Source organism: Homarus americanus, unplaced genomic scaffold (assembly GCF_018991925.1).
Source record: "Homarus americanus isolate GMGI-L3 unplaced genomic scaffold, GMGI_Hamer_2.0 scaffold27875, whole genome shotgun sequence".
In the NCBI taxonomy this organism is placed as follows: Eukaryota; Metazoa; Arthropoda; class Malacostraca; order Decapoda; family Nephropidae; genus Homarus; species Homarus americanus.
Window position 1 is genome coordinate 623,246 of NW_024733870.1, and position 16,610 is coordinate 639,855.

Consider the following 16,610-nt stretch of genomic DNA (forward strand, 5'->3'; position numbering starts at 1 on the left):
CTAGATAGATTCATGGATGGTAGAGTGGTAGTAACTCTCGACAGGAGCTGCCAAGCACAGGCCAACCAGCCTGTTGCAGACTCCTTATTTTCTTATGTTAAGGACGTGGTTGGGTCACGGACATGGTTTGGTCACGGACATGGCCGGGTCACACTAATCAAGGTCATGGTTGTGTCACGGACATGGTTTGGTCACGGACATGGCTGGGTCACACTAATCAAGGTCATGGTTGTGTCACGGACATGGTTTGGTCACGGACATGGTTGGGTCACACTAATCAAGGACATGGTTGAGCCACACCATTTCATCAAGGACATGGTTACTATGGCGATAACTAGCCTTACTGTGCACTAAAATGTTAACTATTACCTCATTGCCATAATTATTAAACTATCGTTATCAAGTAGTTAGCGCCTGACCGATAGTTCGAGCCAAGGGACTGTCAGTGAACAGGGTGCTGGTGTTGGTTGTTATGGGGTGGTTGTTGTGGTGTGTGTGTGTGTGTGTGTGTGTGTGTGTGTGTGTGTGTGTGTGTATACAAGCCCATGACGACCGACGGCTAGTTATCACGCAACTGTGTAATTGTCATCAATATGGTAATGCATGAACGCTCACATATTTGAGATTCAGTTCCCCTTACCTGACTGGCAAAGGGATAACTGGATTAAAACAAAAATAAACACGTAACACATCAAACAGGTGAGATACAATAACAGGGAAGAGAAGAAAAACAAAATATGACCAAAATTTAATAATGTTGGAAAGTGAAAAGAAATAGAACACAAAAACTAGGAATAATGACGAGAATAGTAAAAAACATAAGTAAAAAAAGTTAATTGTGGTGTGAAATGTTTATATAAGAAATGATAGAAGAAAGCGAGGTATTGAAAAGGTCGGAGTAGAAGATGAGAATTGATAAAAGAAAGAAATGAAAGTCAAATGTTGAGATGCATATGAGGAGGGGCAAGCAGGGAGGCAGGTAAGAAAGAAGGCAGGCAGGTAGTGAGAGGGGCCCCCGGAGAGAAAGCTGCCACAAGCTCCTGGACGACTCTCCTCTCACCTGGACTTACATGATGCCGAATCTTGTTCCAGTGTGTGTGTGTGTGTGTGTACGGGAAAAGTGTTTGTTGACTCTAGCAGGTCTTGTATGTGTGTAGGGAGGAGGAGGTGGAGGAGGGGGGGAGGGTTATTGATTGTGCATAGTGAGTGTGTTTGATCGTGGCAGCTTAGGTTCGTTCATGTGGTTTTAATCGTCTCTGTTTTATCGTGTTAATGACCTCAAGTTATCTGTTAAACTCTTTAGAATAATCTTATATGTGTTTATTATGTCAGTAAGTATTCATACCAGTTACTTTCCCAAAACTTGTTAAACTTATGCAGATTGTTACAGTCATCGCCTGCTGCCCCCTAGCGGTCAAACTCCCAACTACGCAGTAAACATATTTCAATACCCGGTACCTGTCTGATGTTGGTGACTTTCCCGCGCCTGAGCTGCAGCTCACCACCCTGAACACCTCCTCGCCTCCCAGCTCACCATCTCTAGTCCTAACTCTTGCCTTAATATCCGGCATGGTAAAGGGGCGACTTAAACCCAATTACAAAACATTGGAGTTTGGTCCCCGTGTGATTGAATCTCTCTCTCTCTCTCTCTCTCTCTCTCTCTCTCTCTCTCTCTCTCTCTCTCTCTCTCTCTCTCTCTCTCTCTCTCTCTCTCTCTCTCTCTCTCTCTCTCTCTCTCTCTCTCTCTCTCTCTCTCTCTCTCTCTCTCTCTCTCTCTCTCTCTCTCAAAAATGGCGTGGAAATTACACTGAAACACTTATAAACAGATCCACTCCCTCTGTTCCTCGGTGTTAACTCTTCCGTGTTTTAGCTGTACACTTTCCCCTCTCTACCTCCCTGGACTGTTTAGCCTCCTGTGAGAAGCTAAACCAAGCGAGTCATGAGCCTCACCACACACCTATTATGCTACAGGGTCTTGGGTATGATACCTTAGAGGAGTGTAAAGAATGAGGAGAGCTTCTTTGTTATCAGCGTTGTGATGATCTCATGACTGGTAACAAAATATTAATTGCCACTAATGTAAAAATCACATTGTTGAAATACCACATAACCCTAAAAACCCATTCTTACTTCATTGGCAATATAGCTTAAACGAATCACATATATATTAAAATCGTAGGTAAACTAAACACATTATATATACAGTATACTAAAGTTACCAACACGATCTGAAGATAATATTAGGATATGTTTTAAAAAGCTTCTTGGGGGTCATCTCCGTGGACCACCCTAGCGCCACCCACCCGTGTCTGTGAGAGGAGATGTACCCACTAAAACACACACCGTCCTTCTCATTTTACTCCTCAAGGATGAACGCCTGATCACCTTCACACTCTACTTTCTATCCTTCCTTACCTGTGCTATTATCTCCCTCAACTCGATGTGTCTCACCTGGATTGTTATTTTATCTCTCACTTTTATCTTTCTGTCTCTTGCTGTCTCCTTTCTTTCTGTTTACTTGTATGTTAGTCTTTCTCTCTCTTACTTTCTCTTTCTCTCTCTCTCTCTCTCTCTCTCTCTCTCTCTCTAGCGGTTGTTGATCACTTCCTGTTTGAATTTCAGTGTGTGTATGTTTGTGTGTGTATGTTTGTGTGTGTGTATGTTTTATGTGTTTGTTACGTGTATGAGTGTATGTCTGGTTCATTTTCATTGACTTTAAGAGAGGAATGATGAAGGTTAGTGAGTATGTTGGTGAGTATGTTGGTCTTGGTGAGTATGTTGGTCTTGGTGAGTATGTTGGTCTTGGCGAGTATGTTGGTATGATTAAGAGTATGTTGATTTTAGTTAGTGAGGATGTTGGTATTATAGTATGTTGGCCTGAGTAAGTATGTTGGTCTGAGTTAGTATGTTGGTCTTAGTATGTTGTTCTGAGTTAACATGAATGTGTAGTGTAATGTATTTTCAACTCATACACATCATTAACATATTAGGACTGTGATTTTTGTGTTGGTTTTTTATATTTTATTTATTTATTTATTGTATTTTATTATTTTTATTTTTTATTTATTTATTTATTTATTTATTTTTTTTCTTATTTTTTTTTAGCGTCCGGGAGCATTATCTAAGCTGTGGTTCTAAATGATGTGAAACTTTTAAAATATTGGAAACTGCTTCGCTGAAAATGATAAAACATCGATCTTGACAATTATTATACGTGAGGCGTGAAAATTATCGTACGTAAGGTGTGAGAATTATTATCGTACGTGAGGTGTAAAAATTATCGTACGTGAGGTGTGAAAATTATTATCGAGGTGGGAAAGTTATCGTACGTGAGGTGTGAAAATTATTATCGTACGTGAGGCGTGAAAATTATTATCGAGGTGGGAAAATTATCGTACGTGAGGTGTGAAAATTATTATCGTACGTGAGGTGTGAAAATTATCGTACTTGAGGTGTGAAAATTATCGTACGTGAGGTGTGAAAATTATTATCGTACGTGAGGTGTGAAAATTATTATCGTACGTGAGGTGTGAAAAATATCGTCAGTTAGGTGAAAATTATCGTACTTGTATTAGAATTTCTTTAAAGAACTTCCCTGACTGACGGAGATTGTGTTTACAAAATATTGATCTTGGTCACTGTAACCCATAAACTATTCCCCTTAACCCAACAATTCGTAAACGTGAGCTGCAAGAGAAAAAAGATAAATAAGAGCTAAGAATTGTGGGTAACTTGACTTTAAAAGACTTTATAAACAACGTTGATCTTGTAACTGAACCAAACATTACAACTCGAAAGAAGAAGAACTAGGAGGTGATGATGAGGGCTGGGTATCTGTAGAAGGAGGTCTCAGGGCACGCCAGGATGTTGTGCTGGGAGGTGTTAGTGTTATGAAGGCGACAGTGGATCACAACAACAACAAAATAAGGAAATTATTATAGGTGAGGCGAGGAGATAGACCGGCGTCCCCAGGGGTAAGAACCGGCCTCCTCTGTTGTTTCTTTTTTTCCGTCCAGCCAGTGAGTTTCTCTCTCTCTCTCTCTCTCTCTCTCTCTCTCTATCTCTTTTAGTGGTGTTTTTGTGGTGGTGACGGGTAGGAGAAAGTGTGTGGACTATAATGTTATAATGCTATGAAACTGTTGCGTCCAGTGATGTGGTGAAGGTGTTTGACTGACTGACTGGGTGATCATGGCCCTGTGGCTGACTGGCTGGGTGATCATGGCCCTGTGCCTGACTGGCTGGGTGATCATGGCCCTGTGCCTGACTGGCTGGGTGATCATGGCCCTGTGGCTGACTGGCTGGGTGATCATGGCCCTGGTCTTCAAGTCCTTCAACATAATGGCAATCTTCACTACAAATTCCACAGTCACTACAAATCACACAATCACTAAAAGCCAGTCAGTTACAGCCATCCACACAATCGTTAACAACCACACAGTCCTAACACCCACACAGTCACCTAACAATCAGACAGTCACTAATAATCTCAGTCCTTTGTAAAAAAAATCGTAAGCAAAGACTATATACCGTTCAGTGTCGTGTTCTCACATACATACATACATACATACATACATACATACATACATACATACATCAGTCTCTCACAGTCAGTCTCAGGGCAGTTATTAAACAGGTATATAACTAATGGAGAATAATTATAATCAGAGCCATTTGGAATAGTTTAGTGACCTTATTAATATTTATTACTCTCCAGGTGATGTTCTTAATGAGGCCGTGGAGTAGAGGGTGGTGTGTTTGTTATGGTGTTTTATTGTTTCTTTGTTTGTTCGTTTGTTTGCCTGTCATTGTGTTCTTTTCTCCCTTTGTTTTTTGTTCATCTGTTAGGTTGTTCGTCTTTCCGTCTGTCTATTGAATGTCCACATTGATTTTGGAGGGACATTGAATCAGAGGTCAGTGTCGGGGGGTAGGGGGTGATATAGCCTCTTCCAATATCCAATAACAATAACAGAGGTCAGGTCAGGTCAGCTCTGGCCAGGTCAGGATCGTGTAGTCAATTTGGGTTTCAGTCAATCATTCAATATAAGCAATAATTTATAATAGAGGGAGTGTTATGTGTGGATGCCGTTGGTTTATTGTCACACATACATACATACATACATACATACATACATACATGACTTCCCTTAACTAATATGTTAGGTCTCTCAATCTCTTAAGGATAGGAAGTCATCATGCTTTTGACTTCGTGACTCAAAAGTGAAAGTTACGTTTGGCTTCCTGTAGAGTCTCCATCACCCAGGGGAGGGAGGGAGGAGTTACATCACCCAGGGAGGAGGAGGAGTTACACACCAGGGGAGGGAGGGAGGAGTTACATCACCCAGGGAGGGAGGGAGGGGAGTTACATCACCCAGGGGAGGGAGGGAGGAGTTACATCACCCAGGGGAGGGGAGGGAGGTGTCACATCACCCAGGGGAGGGAGGAGGTGTTACATCACCCAGGGGAGGGAGGGAGGAGAGTTACATCACCCAGGGAGGGAGGGAGGTTACATCATAGGGAGGTGAGGGAGGGAGGAGTTACATCACCCAGGGAGGAGTTACATCACCCAGGGGGAGGAGGGGGAGGAGACATCACCCAGGGAGGGAGGTGAGGTGTTACATCACCCAGGGGAGGGAGGGAGGTGTTACATCACCCAGGGGAGGGAGGAGGAGTTACATCACCCAGGGGAGGGAGGGAGGAGTTACATCACCCAGGGGAGGGAGGGAGGAACATCAACCAGGGGAGGGAGGGAGGTGTTACATCACCCAGGGGAGGGACATCACCCAGGGGAGGGAGGGAGACATCACCCAGGGGAGGGAGGAGGAGTTACATCACCCAGGGGAGGGGGAGGGAGGCATCACCCAGGGGAGGGAGGGAGGAGTTACATCACCCAGGGGAGGGAGGGAGGAGTTTCACCCAGGGGAGGGAGGGAGGAGTTACATCACCCAGGGGAGGGGAGGAGGAGTTACATCACCCAGGGGAGGAGGAGGACATCAGTTACATCACCCAGGGGAGGGAGTTACATCACCCAGGGGAGGGGAGGGAGGAGTTACATCACCCAGGGAGAGGAGAGGAGACATCACCCAGGGGAGACATCACACCCAGGGGAGGAGTTACATCACCCAGGGGAGGAGAGGGAGAGTCACCCAAAGGAAGGGTCACCCAGGGGAGGGAGGGAGGAGTTACATCACCCAGGGGAGGGAGGAGAGGAGACATCACCCAGGGGAGGAGGAGGAGTTACACATCCCAGGGGGGGAGGGAGGAGGTTACATCACCCAGGGGAGGGAGGAGGACATTACCCAGGGGAGGGAGGGAGGTTACATTACCCAGGGGGGGAAGGAGGAGTTACATCACCCAGGGAGGAAGGAGGAGCCATCACCCAGGGGAGGGAGGGAGGAGTTACATCACCCAGGGGAGGGAGGGAGGAGTTACATCACCCAGGGGAAGAAATTTACCGTCCCTCCTTGTAAACATCCGCCAGCTGTGAGTGTCTGTATATAAAGCTTTAAACTACACCTACAAAGGAAGGGGAAGAACAGAGAGAACATAATGAACAGAACATGTAGAATGCATAACAGTAAGTAACACACAATTCCTTATACTTGTATGTGTGTTCTTTAGCGGGAAAGATGGAGGTGCTCGTCTCCACAAGGCTCATGTAGTGTGTGTGTGTGTGTGTGTGTGTGTGTGTGTGTGTGTGTGTGTGTGTGTGTGTGTGTGTGTGTGTGTGTGTGTGTGTGTGTGTGTGTGTGTGTGTGTGTGTGTGTGTGTGTGTGTGTAAAGGTTGTCACAGAAAACTCTTGAGTCATATAAGTACAGATCGAATATACGGTATACTGTAGAAGGCTTTGTGAACTCTCCAGTTAAAAGAGTGTGCACACGACGCCTTGTAACACACACTCACTTCCTTAATGTCGACATTCCATTTCGTAGTTGGGAAACGTCGCCTTCCTCGAGTAGCCTGGCACAATACTCCCGTGGCGAGGTTTCGTCTGTATTCTATCTGGCCATGTTCAGTCCTCGGGGAACTGGACAGGAAATGCAAGGAACGTGATGTGGCATCAGTTACGTACTGGTAAGAGACACAACTCGGCACTTTACATGACAGGTCCCTGAAGCACCATTCCCCTGTGTATTGCATTCTAACGTCGTCCCGGGTGAAACAGCCTGCAGGTTTTACCAAGACACCGTGCGTGACGTACACACACGCGTCTATCTTTTAGTGTGATCTCCTTTAAGACCTACACATGAGTGGACAGAATTCCGGTCACACAAGATATTCTGAGTTTAATAGACTATCTCCATTTACCCCTTCACCACAGGGACGCCTCTTTTAATATTTTATTTGCCTAACGCCAAACTATTTTATTCGGGTCAGAGGCGACACCGTACACAAGGGTTAACTTCTGGTGTACGATGACCTAACCTTAATGTACAATTACATCGTACTTAAGCAAATAGGTCATCGTATTTAAAAGGTCAATACATCACATTGAAGGGATAATGTACAAAGGTTCAAGTCATCGTACTGAAAATGTGAATATTTTTCCATCAGTGTACCTAGTGGGTTGGCGTCTTTCTCAAGGGGTGACAAAAAACATTTATCTTCCGCATCTAAGTTATATGAAACACCAACATTCTATTCAGATTCTGTTTGACTCTACAATAAATAAGACAACTTTCTAACCATTGCCCAAACATACACGTATACCCCCCACCACCCCTTCCTCTCCCTCTCCCCTTCCCCCTCACCTCCCCCTCCTCCCAACTCCTTACTTGGTCATATCACTAACATCTACTACATGCTAACCTTTGACCTCACACGACCGTACATTCAACTCTTCAATTCAGTTTTGTTCCAACCAGCTAGTTTATTGTGCACACCTATGTTCATCCTGGGAGTGGTTGGACACAATCTGAACAAGAAGCAGAGGTTACAGAGTTGTGTTCACGTATTAACATTGTTTATTACAGAGATGATACATTACCTTAAATTACAGTTTGATTACAGTAGTTAGTTTGTCTTATTGATGCTAAATGTGAAAAATATCTCAAGTTCTCTTCTCTTCTCTTCATAATCTACCATTCTACTCCCTTGTACTCTACGACCTTGTTCTCTCTCTCTACCTCACCTGTCTCTCCCGTCTCTCACCTCGTCTACCTCTCTACCTCACCTGTCTCTCCCGTCTCTCACCTGGTCTACCTCTCTACCTCACCTGTCTCTCCCGTCTCTCACCTGGTCTACCTCTCTACCTCACCTGTCTCTCCCGTCCCTCACCTGGTCTACCTCTCTACCTCACCTGTCTCTCCCGTCTCTCCCCTGGTCTACCTCCCTTCATCCCTCAGGCTGTATGGTAACTGGTCTAGTGGGTTCCAGTCCTAACCTAACCTAACCCTTCCTTCCAACCGTTACTACCTTCGCCGCTGCTCCCTGACGACTCTGGTGCTGTTAAGACTCTTCAGGCTCTGTTAAGGCTCATTTGACTCTGTTAAGATTCTCTTGGCTCTGTTGAGAACCCCATGGCTCTGTTGAGACTCCACTGGCTCTGTTAAGACTCCCTTGGCTCTGTTGAGATTCCCTTGGTCCTGTTAAGACTCTCTTGGCTCTGTTAAGACTCCTCTGGCTCTGTTAAGACTCCCTTGGCTCTGTTGAGACTCCCGTGGCTTGTTGAGACTCCCTTGGCTCTGTTGAGACTCCCTTGGCTCTGTTAAGACTCCACTGGCTCTCCTCACATGTTAATAATACACACAGAGACACAGTGTTAGGACATGGCTACTACTGGACACTCTTCACACGCAGAGACACGGTATAGGACATGGTTACACGTGGCCCAGTTGTGGTTGATGGTGCGTAGGTATGGGAGTGGCCACGGCTGGTAAAGATCATGTCAAGCAAAAACCACGCCAAAACAAACGCCCGAGGCTGAGGCGCCGCCCGCTCACATATAGAAAGGCGTAGAGGTAAAAGTAGCCTGGTCTCCCAACTCCAAAACTCCAGGTATATAAGTGAGCGGCGAGGCGGCAGTGTACAGTCACTCCAAGATGAAGGTTCAGGTAAGGCATCGCGTGTGTGTGTGAGTGGTGGCGGTGGTGTGGTCACTGAGGGGTGGGTCACGTTCAGTTTGGTGATGGTTTGAGTGGAGATCGACTGTCATTTCGTCAGGAGGTGCTCACCGATGGGCCAGCACTACCCTGACTCCTCCTGGTGGTGGTGGTGGTGGTGGTCAGGATAGAGATTTATATATATATATTTACTGACCCAAACATATTTACAGATGTGTACACCTTTGAGTATATTGCCATTCACCCTTCTGACACCTGTGCACGTAGGATTACACACACACACACACACACACAGTTACCACTTACACATACAGGGTATAGACAATCCCAAGAAGAAACACCCTCACCTGTAGTGCTCCACCACAGGTGAGAGTGAGAGTGGGGTGAAGGATCATGCGGGTCAAGTTGCTCGGTCACTTGCACACACACACACACACACACACACACACACACACACTATTATCATCATGTTTACTTTAATATCAAGATGTGTCATAATGTATATATTAAATTTACTAGCCAATTTATTTCATACATTACACCAATAAGACCTCAGGTGTTCGTAGGTAATTTGTGTTGTTGAGTTGTAGTGTTGTATTTGTTGTTTGTGTTGACGAGGCTCTCAGTAGATAATGTGTATGAAGAACGATAGTATAAGATGTGGTGGTGGAGCCAGACACCTTCCCCCAGGTGTCACCTTACCTGGTTGATTCATAAATAACACAGGTGACTTCCAGTGTTCCATGACTCGGCTGATTTTCCTTCACCTGGCGGACCTGACTTGTTTTGCTGGTCATCAGGTTCCTCGTCTCTTACCTGTGCCTGATCATCAACAGTGTCGACTTGACTGACTTAATTTTTTCCACAAGATTTTTTTTACCGATTTCCCAGTCATACGCCAGTAGAGACAGTCATTACGTGTGTTGTGTAGAGACAGTTCAGAGGGAATCAGGCAGTAAGAGTTGCCTTATGTACCGTATTGTCCCCCCTCCTAAGTGACAACCTCTCTCTCTCCACCTGCCTCATTATTCTCTCACCTGCTGTACCTATGTTTATTTAATAGGTCCCTCACTATAATTATATGATCAGGTTCTTCAGGTTTACTTTAACTTATAACCTGATTGATTGATTGATTGATTTACCTGTTTAATGACTAATGAATAACAGGTGCACTTTCTTTTGTTTTGGTCCTGGGGTTCATTGCCAGGTATTATTGACGACTGCAGGAAGAGTGTATCACAAAAACCGGTTGAGCTATCAATTTATGTTTACTCGCTCGCTCACCAAAAAGAGAGAGAGAGAGAGAGGGGGGGGAGAGAAAAGCCCTGAGCCAGCAACTTGGGAAAGAGTTAGAGGCAGCCAGGTACAGGTGAAGCTTTTAGGCGAGAAATTTGTGTTCCTTTATCTTTTTAACCAAGATATTAGTCGCTGTTTATAACTAGCCATTCAGAGAGTAAAAAAAAATAGTCTAGTTCTTACCTACAGAGAGTGTTTGATACCGTATTAAAGTTCCATAGTTACATCTTGTCTAATGGCCTGTTTGTGTTCTGGTGTCGAGTAGTCTGCGTTCCTTCCCATCACCAATGTTACAAGGTGGTGTAACATGGGGCAAGGTGAGAGGTGTTTTCATCATCATCATCATCGTGGCCTTACTTGGTGCATGCTGCTGCTGTTGGGGCCTCGGTGTGGGGAAAGTCATGACCTGTTCTACTATCTCTTAATACACATCAGCTTACCTGAATGCCGCACACCACTCCACCCGGATGTTGACGGGATGATCACACTCTCACACACACCACTCCTCCACAAGAAAGTTAAACTAGAGTATTACTGAGGGTTAACATTGAGATATTTGATAACTGATAATAACACGAGTTTTATAAATGCACAGTTTTCTTAAATTTCTCTCAGGAATTTTATTAATTTTATGTTAATGTTGAAACTTGTGTATAGTTAAGTTGTGTGATAAGTTAACTTTGTTATGTAGGTTTACGTCATCAGCGTGAAGATGTTTTCAAGAATGTTAAGTTATCATTGAATGTTAATATTTATTCGTGTTCCAGCTAGTATGAATCCTGCTAGTGACTCTGATGATTATGATGACTATTAACGCAAAATCTGACTGTTCCTTTCACATGTACACATCAAAACCAAAGAATGTGTGTGCGTGTGTGTGTGTGTGTATGTGTGTGTGTGTGGATGATAGTGATGGAGGAGCAGCCAGGAGTAAGGAAAAATAGGATGGGTGATAAATAATGGGTCAGCAGCAGGGTGGTCCAACTTAAACCATAAATGTATAGGTGTTGGGCTGGAGAGGGGCAAGGTCGTGACCAGATATTGTTTACCTGGGCAAGACAAGCTGACCCACACCACCACCACTACTACGGTTCACGGTTCATTACCTCCAATTTGTACCTTTTCTTTCTTTCTCTAGTTTATTTGGAGGTAGTTCTTGTAGTTCTTATGAGAGTATATTTTTTTTCAGGCATACTTTCACCCATTGTCGTGTTCCATGACTTATTGCGCGTGTGTTGTTCAGGTGTTAATTACCACGTGGGGTAACTGTCGGTCATACCTGCCACCCTCAGGTTACCATTAAGTGAAAGGTGGGGTGATGTGACGCATGTTTCTCGAGGAAGTGAAAGAGAGAGAGAGAGCGCGGGGGTTAGAAGTGAGAGAGAGGGGGTGAGAAGAGAGAGGGGGTGAGAAGAGAGAGGGGGGGTGAGAAGAGAGAGGGGGGGTGAGAAGAGAGAGAGAGAGGGGTGAGAAGAGAGAGAGACAGAGAGGATCGTGCGTGAAAGGCAGCGAATTTAATGCCTGCACTATCAATACTCGTGAATTTCTTACTGACTTGGAAGGGAAAGTTTTACATTGTTTTGCTGGCTGGTGAAACACTTTCTCGGTGTGTTTAGTGGAGTCTTATCGCAACACTTTATATTCGCTTGTAATGCAACTTGAAAATAGCAGGGAAGTATTTTTATAAGGAAGTGAAGCCGCCAAACACATGACGATAGAAATCTTTAAGGTAGAGTCGTTCTTTTGAGTTACATACATACATACATACATACATACATACATACATTACCTACAGTACATACTGTACATGCATACATACATACATACAACATTACATACAGTACATACATACATACAACATTACATACAGTACATACATACACACATACATTACATACAGTACATACATACACACATACATTACATACAGTACATACATACACACATACATACATACATACAACATTACATACAGTACATACATACACACATATTACATGCTGTGTATGTCGAAGTGATCGTAGGCTGATAGAATATATATCGGGGTGTGTGAAGTATATCGTCATTACTTTGTTATATGATAAAACCTTCATTTAACGGACTGTATGGAGAGGGAAGTCCGTTATATAGAGGGTCCGTTAGATACGAAGTCTCTATTTAACGGACTATATAAAGGAAAGTCCGTTATGAGGAGTGTGTTAAAGTGGTGGTGGTGGAGTTATGTTGTGCACCTGTCTGGCCTCCTACTAGTAACACCTGTCTGGCCTCCTACTAGTAACACCTGTCTGGCCTCCTACTAGTAACACCTGTCTGGCCCTGTCTGGCCTCCTACTAGTAACACCTGTCTGGCCTCCTACTCAGTAACATCTGTCTGGCCTCCTACTAGTAACACCTGTCTGGCCTCCTACTAGTAATACCATCTGTCTGGCCTCCTCACTAGTAAACACCTGTCTGGCCTCCTACTAGTAACACCTGTCTGGCCTCCTACTAGTAACACCTGTCTGGCCTCCTAACACCTGTCTGGCCTCCCACTAGTAACATCTGTCTGGCCTCCTACTAGCAACATCTGTCTGGCCTCCCCAGGTACTGGCCTCCTAACACCTGTCTGGCACTCTGGCCTAGTAACTAGTAACACCTGTCTGGCCTCCTACTACATCTGTCTGCCTCCTACTAGTAACACCTGTCTGGCTGGCCTCCCTCCTCACTAGTAACACCTGCTGGCCTCCTACTAGTAACAACTACACCTGTCTGGCCTCCTACTAGTAACAACATCTGTCTGGCTCTCCACTAGTAACATCTGTCTGCCTCCCACTAGTAACACCTGTTCGGCCTACTAGGTAACACCTGTCTGGCCTCCTACTAGTAACACCTGTGTGGCCTCCACTAGTAACATCTGTCTGGCCTCCCACTAGTAACATCTGTCTGGCCTCCCACTAGTAACACCTGTCTGGCCTCCTACTAGTAACACCTGTCTGGCCTCCTACTAGCTCAACCACCTGTCTGGCCTCCTACTAGTAACACCTGTCTGGCTCTCCCACTAGTAACACCTGTCTGGCCTCCTACTAGTAACATCTGTCTGGCCTCCTACTAGTAACACCTGTCTGGCCTCCTACTAGTAACACCTGTCTGGCCTCCTACTAGTAACACCTGTCACCATTTATGCTCACCTTAAATATTTAACAAGTAGCTCAGTCATCTGTAGCACGTGTCAGAGTCAATTACCAGTCGTCATTAAACGCTGTTACACACTAAACACACCTTTAACAATATAGCATAAGGGTCGGTGTACAGGTAGATGACGTGAGAGAGTAAATAGGAAATGTTGATCAGCATAAGAGAGAGTAGGGTGGAACACGAACACACGTTGAGGAAAGCTTTAAGGAAAACTATAATACTGAAAGACGTGAGAAAGAGAGATGCTGTGGTAAGAGTGTACGGGGGAGCGGACCAGAGATGAGTGACGCTGGGAGACGAGAGAACGTGGTGGTGATCAGGGAGGCTGCCAGACCCGCACCACCGGCCCAGCATTTCTTTACCACCACAAGAACTTGTCCAGGAAGTGGTCCTCGCCACGCTGCCTGAGGGAGAGAGAGGGAGGGAGGGAGGGGGTTCCCTCACTTAGAGCGGGGTCCCTGGGTAGGGGTGATGACCTAGAGTTGGCAGTGAGGGACCTTGAGTCAGGAGTAAGGGGCCCTCAGTTAAGGGTGAGAGGCCCTCGGGTTGAGATGGGGACCATGAAGGAGAGAGGAAGACGTAGATGAGGTGTAGCTCTTATTTTCTGGACACCTTGCTGGCTCCTTAACCTATGAGCCATGCTACTACACACTTCCTCCAATACTCACACTATTACTCCTTATCCTCTTACAAACAGTCGCTGGTTGGATCCCTGGACTCTCTCTGTCTGCCCAGCCGTAAACGGGTACCTAACTTTACAAATTGGGGAAGTAAAGGAAGTCGAGTGCAGTGTCGGCCACCCTGCCTCCTTGCATACTGAAGGCTTAGTACACTGGCCTTCGTGGTTATAGGACCCGTCTTCATTTTTCTCTTCCACCTCCCCACACCCTCCCACCCGTGGAGAGACCCTATAGTGTTGGTGTGACTATGTTATGACGGCTCTTGGTTGTAATCGTTACTTGCCTAGTTCATTTTATTTACGATAATGTTTGACAGGTGTTGAATGATAACTGATGAGTATTGTTTATGTCATTGACAGTGTGTGTGGCTGAGACTTGGTTGTTGTCACTGGTTGTCTCTACACAAGTAAATATATTTTTTTCCAGGACACTTCCCAAAATCTTCCCTGGCTGTTTCCTGGAGGTGGTAAAGGCTGTAGCAGGGTATGGGAGAGAGCACACTGACTGGCGTGAATGGTGTGTATAAATCTACTTTATATTTAACACCAAATTGCTTGGTACTTACAGACCGCCGTATGTGTGTTGCTCCTAGCGGCGTCAGCGTCATGTGTGCCTGGCGGGAAGGGCAAGGGCAAGGGCGGCGGCGATGGCGGCTACGGCCATGAATACGGCGGCGGCTACGTGGCCCATCAGACAGTACTCACCTACAAGCCTGTGGAGGTGACCAAGCCCGTAGTGGTTCATAAGCCTGTGGTGGAACATCATCCAGTGTACGTGAAGAAGCCCATTATGGTGCATACCGCCCCGCCCCCAATCCTGGTGCACAAACCCGTAGTACACCACGTACAGGAGTGGCAGCTGGTGACCGTACCCAAGGTCACCTACCAGCCCGTCTATGTACACAAGATCCCCGTCCACCACGGCAGCTCTGGTGGCAAGGGCAAAGGCAAAGGCGGCGGCTTTGGCGGCTTTGGCGGTAAGGGCGGCGGCAAGGGCGGCTTTGGCGGCGGCAAAGGAGGAGGGGGAGACGGAGGATATGGAGGAGGATATTGATGATAACGTGGTGCTCATCCCTCGCCCACGCTGACCACTATTGGTACCTTCTTCCCGCCACACCACCAGTACATCTCATCCACATAAACCAAGAAACCATAACCGTGGACGACACAGCAGTGTGTCGTGTGGTGGTCGTCGTGAGCGAGGTGGTCGTTATGATAGTGGTGCTAGCCAGTGGTAGTGGCGCCCAGGCTTCCCCTTGTTGTTTGTTTATCATTAAGTCACCTGAGCTCCCTACGCCATCGTTAGCGTGGCAGCCATATATACCGTGTATATAGTAACTTACCTCATCTTTGTTTTTTTACCTCGTTTTGTACTGTTGTTTGACAATAAATAAAAATAAAAACATTGTGTATTGATCAACATGACACTCAGTGGCCGTCGCTGTAGCCCACAGTCCTACAGCACCATCTTCTTCCCACCATTAATGTGTTTGTTTAAAGTTATTTCCACCGGGAGGAGCGTCTTCAGTGCTGCAAACTCAAGTAACCTTTCCTACAGTTTTACACCGACTTAAACTAGACTTGACATACGTACACTGAAGGGTTCTCAGCACGACACTGGGGGGGAGGACTTTCTCAGGAATCCAAATTAAATTCTTTATTAAACATAGTGCCGTAGCCTGAACATGACCATAAATAGAACTAAAACACGGAGGAAAAAACTCACTATTGTAAGTAACAAAAATATCTCTCAGTCAACCAGGGTGTCATTACGTCATTACCTGGTCCGCTGGTTGACGACTGTGCCCCGAAGCTCGCCTTTTAATTTCCTTCAACCATCTTTATCTCTACACAAATTACATATAAAGGTTTATCAAAATATATTTCAAGTGTTGTACAGTATATTCCATGAAATCCAACATTGAATTATATAAAAGTGACATAACATCCTCAAAGGTAAATTACCCAGAAGGTGACCATATCTTCGTGACACTAATTATCTATTAAGATTGAATATCCAACTAATGACTTTGTTATTCCTAAACTTATTGACCATAATAATAATGATAATAAAAATAATAATGATAGTTCTAGAAAAAAAACTGTCATAAGAACAGTTTTTTGGAGGTAATGAGTTGATGTTCTTTACTGGATGATTCATTATGGCAGAAATAATCCTGTCTTGAACCATCACAAGGTGTAGACATAACCCAGACACTGTATCAATGACAACACAAGTCTCGCAGTTCACACTCAGAGCCCCAGTATCCAGGTGACCGAATTCACTTATATTTTTCTTTAGTTTTAAGACCAAAATTGTTTCTTATATTATTAGTGAATTTGGTATAACACAGCAGCTAGGAAGTTATAACACAGCTCTAGGTTCTGTATTTAGAAACAT

The 16,610-nt window shown here is 45.0% G+C and overlaps 1 protein-coding gene across 1 annotated transcript; it reads left to right on the top strand.

Annotated features, from left to right (window-relative positions):
• The first annotated feature begins 8,950 nt into the window (after nt 1-8,950).
• Nucleotides 8,951-15,612, top strand: LOC121870074 (probable H/ACA ribonucleoprotein complex subunit 1). Its single transcript, XM_042371843.1, has 2 exons — nt 8,951-9,051; nt 14,778-15,612. Exons 1-2 carry the CDS (start codon nt 9,040-9,042, stop codon nt 15,261-15,263), a joined length of 498 nt encoding a protein of 165 aa, XP_042227777.1. The 5' UTR covers nt 8,951-9,039; the 3' UTR covers nt 15,264-15,612.
• The last annotated feature ends 998 nt before the right edge of the window (nt 15,613-16,610 follow it).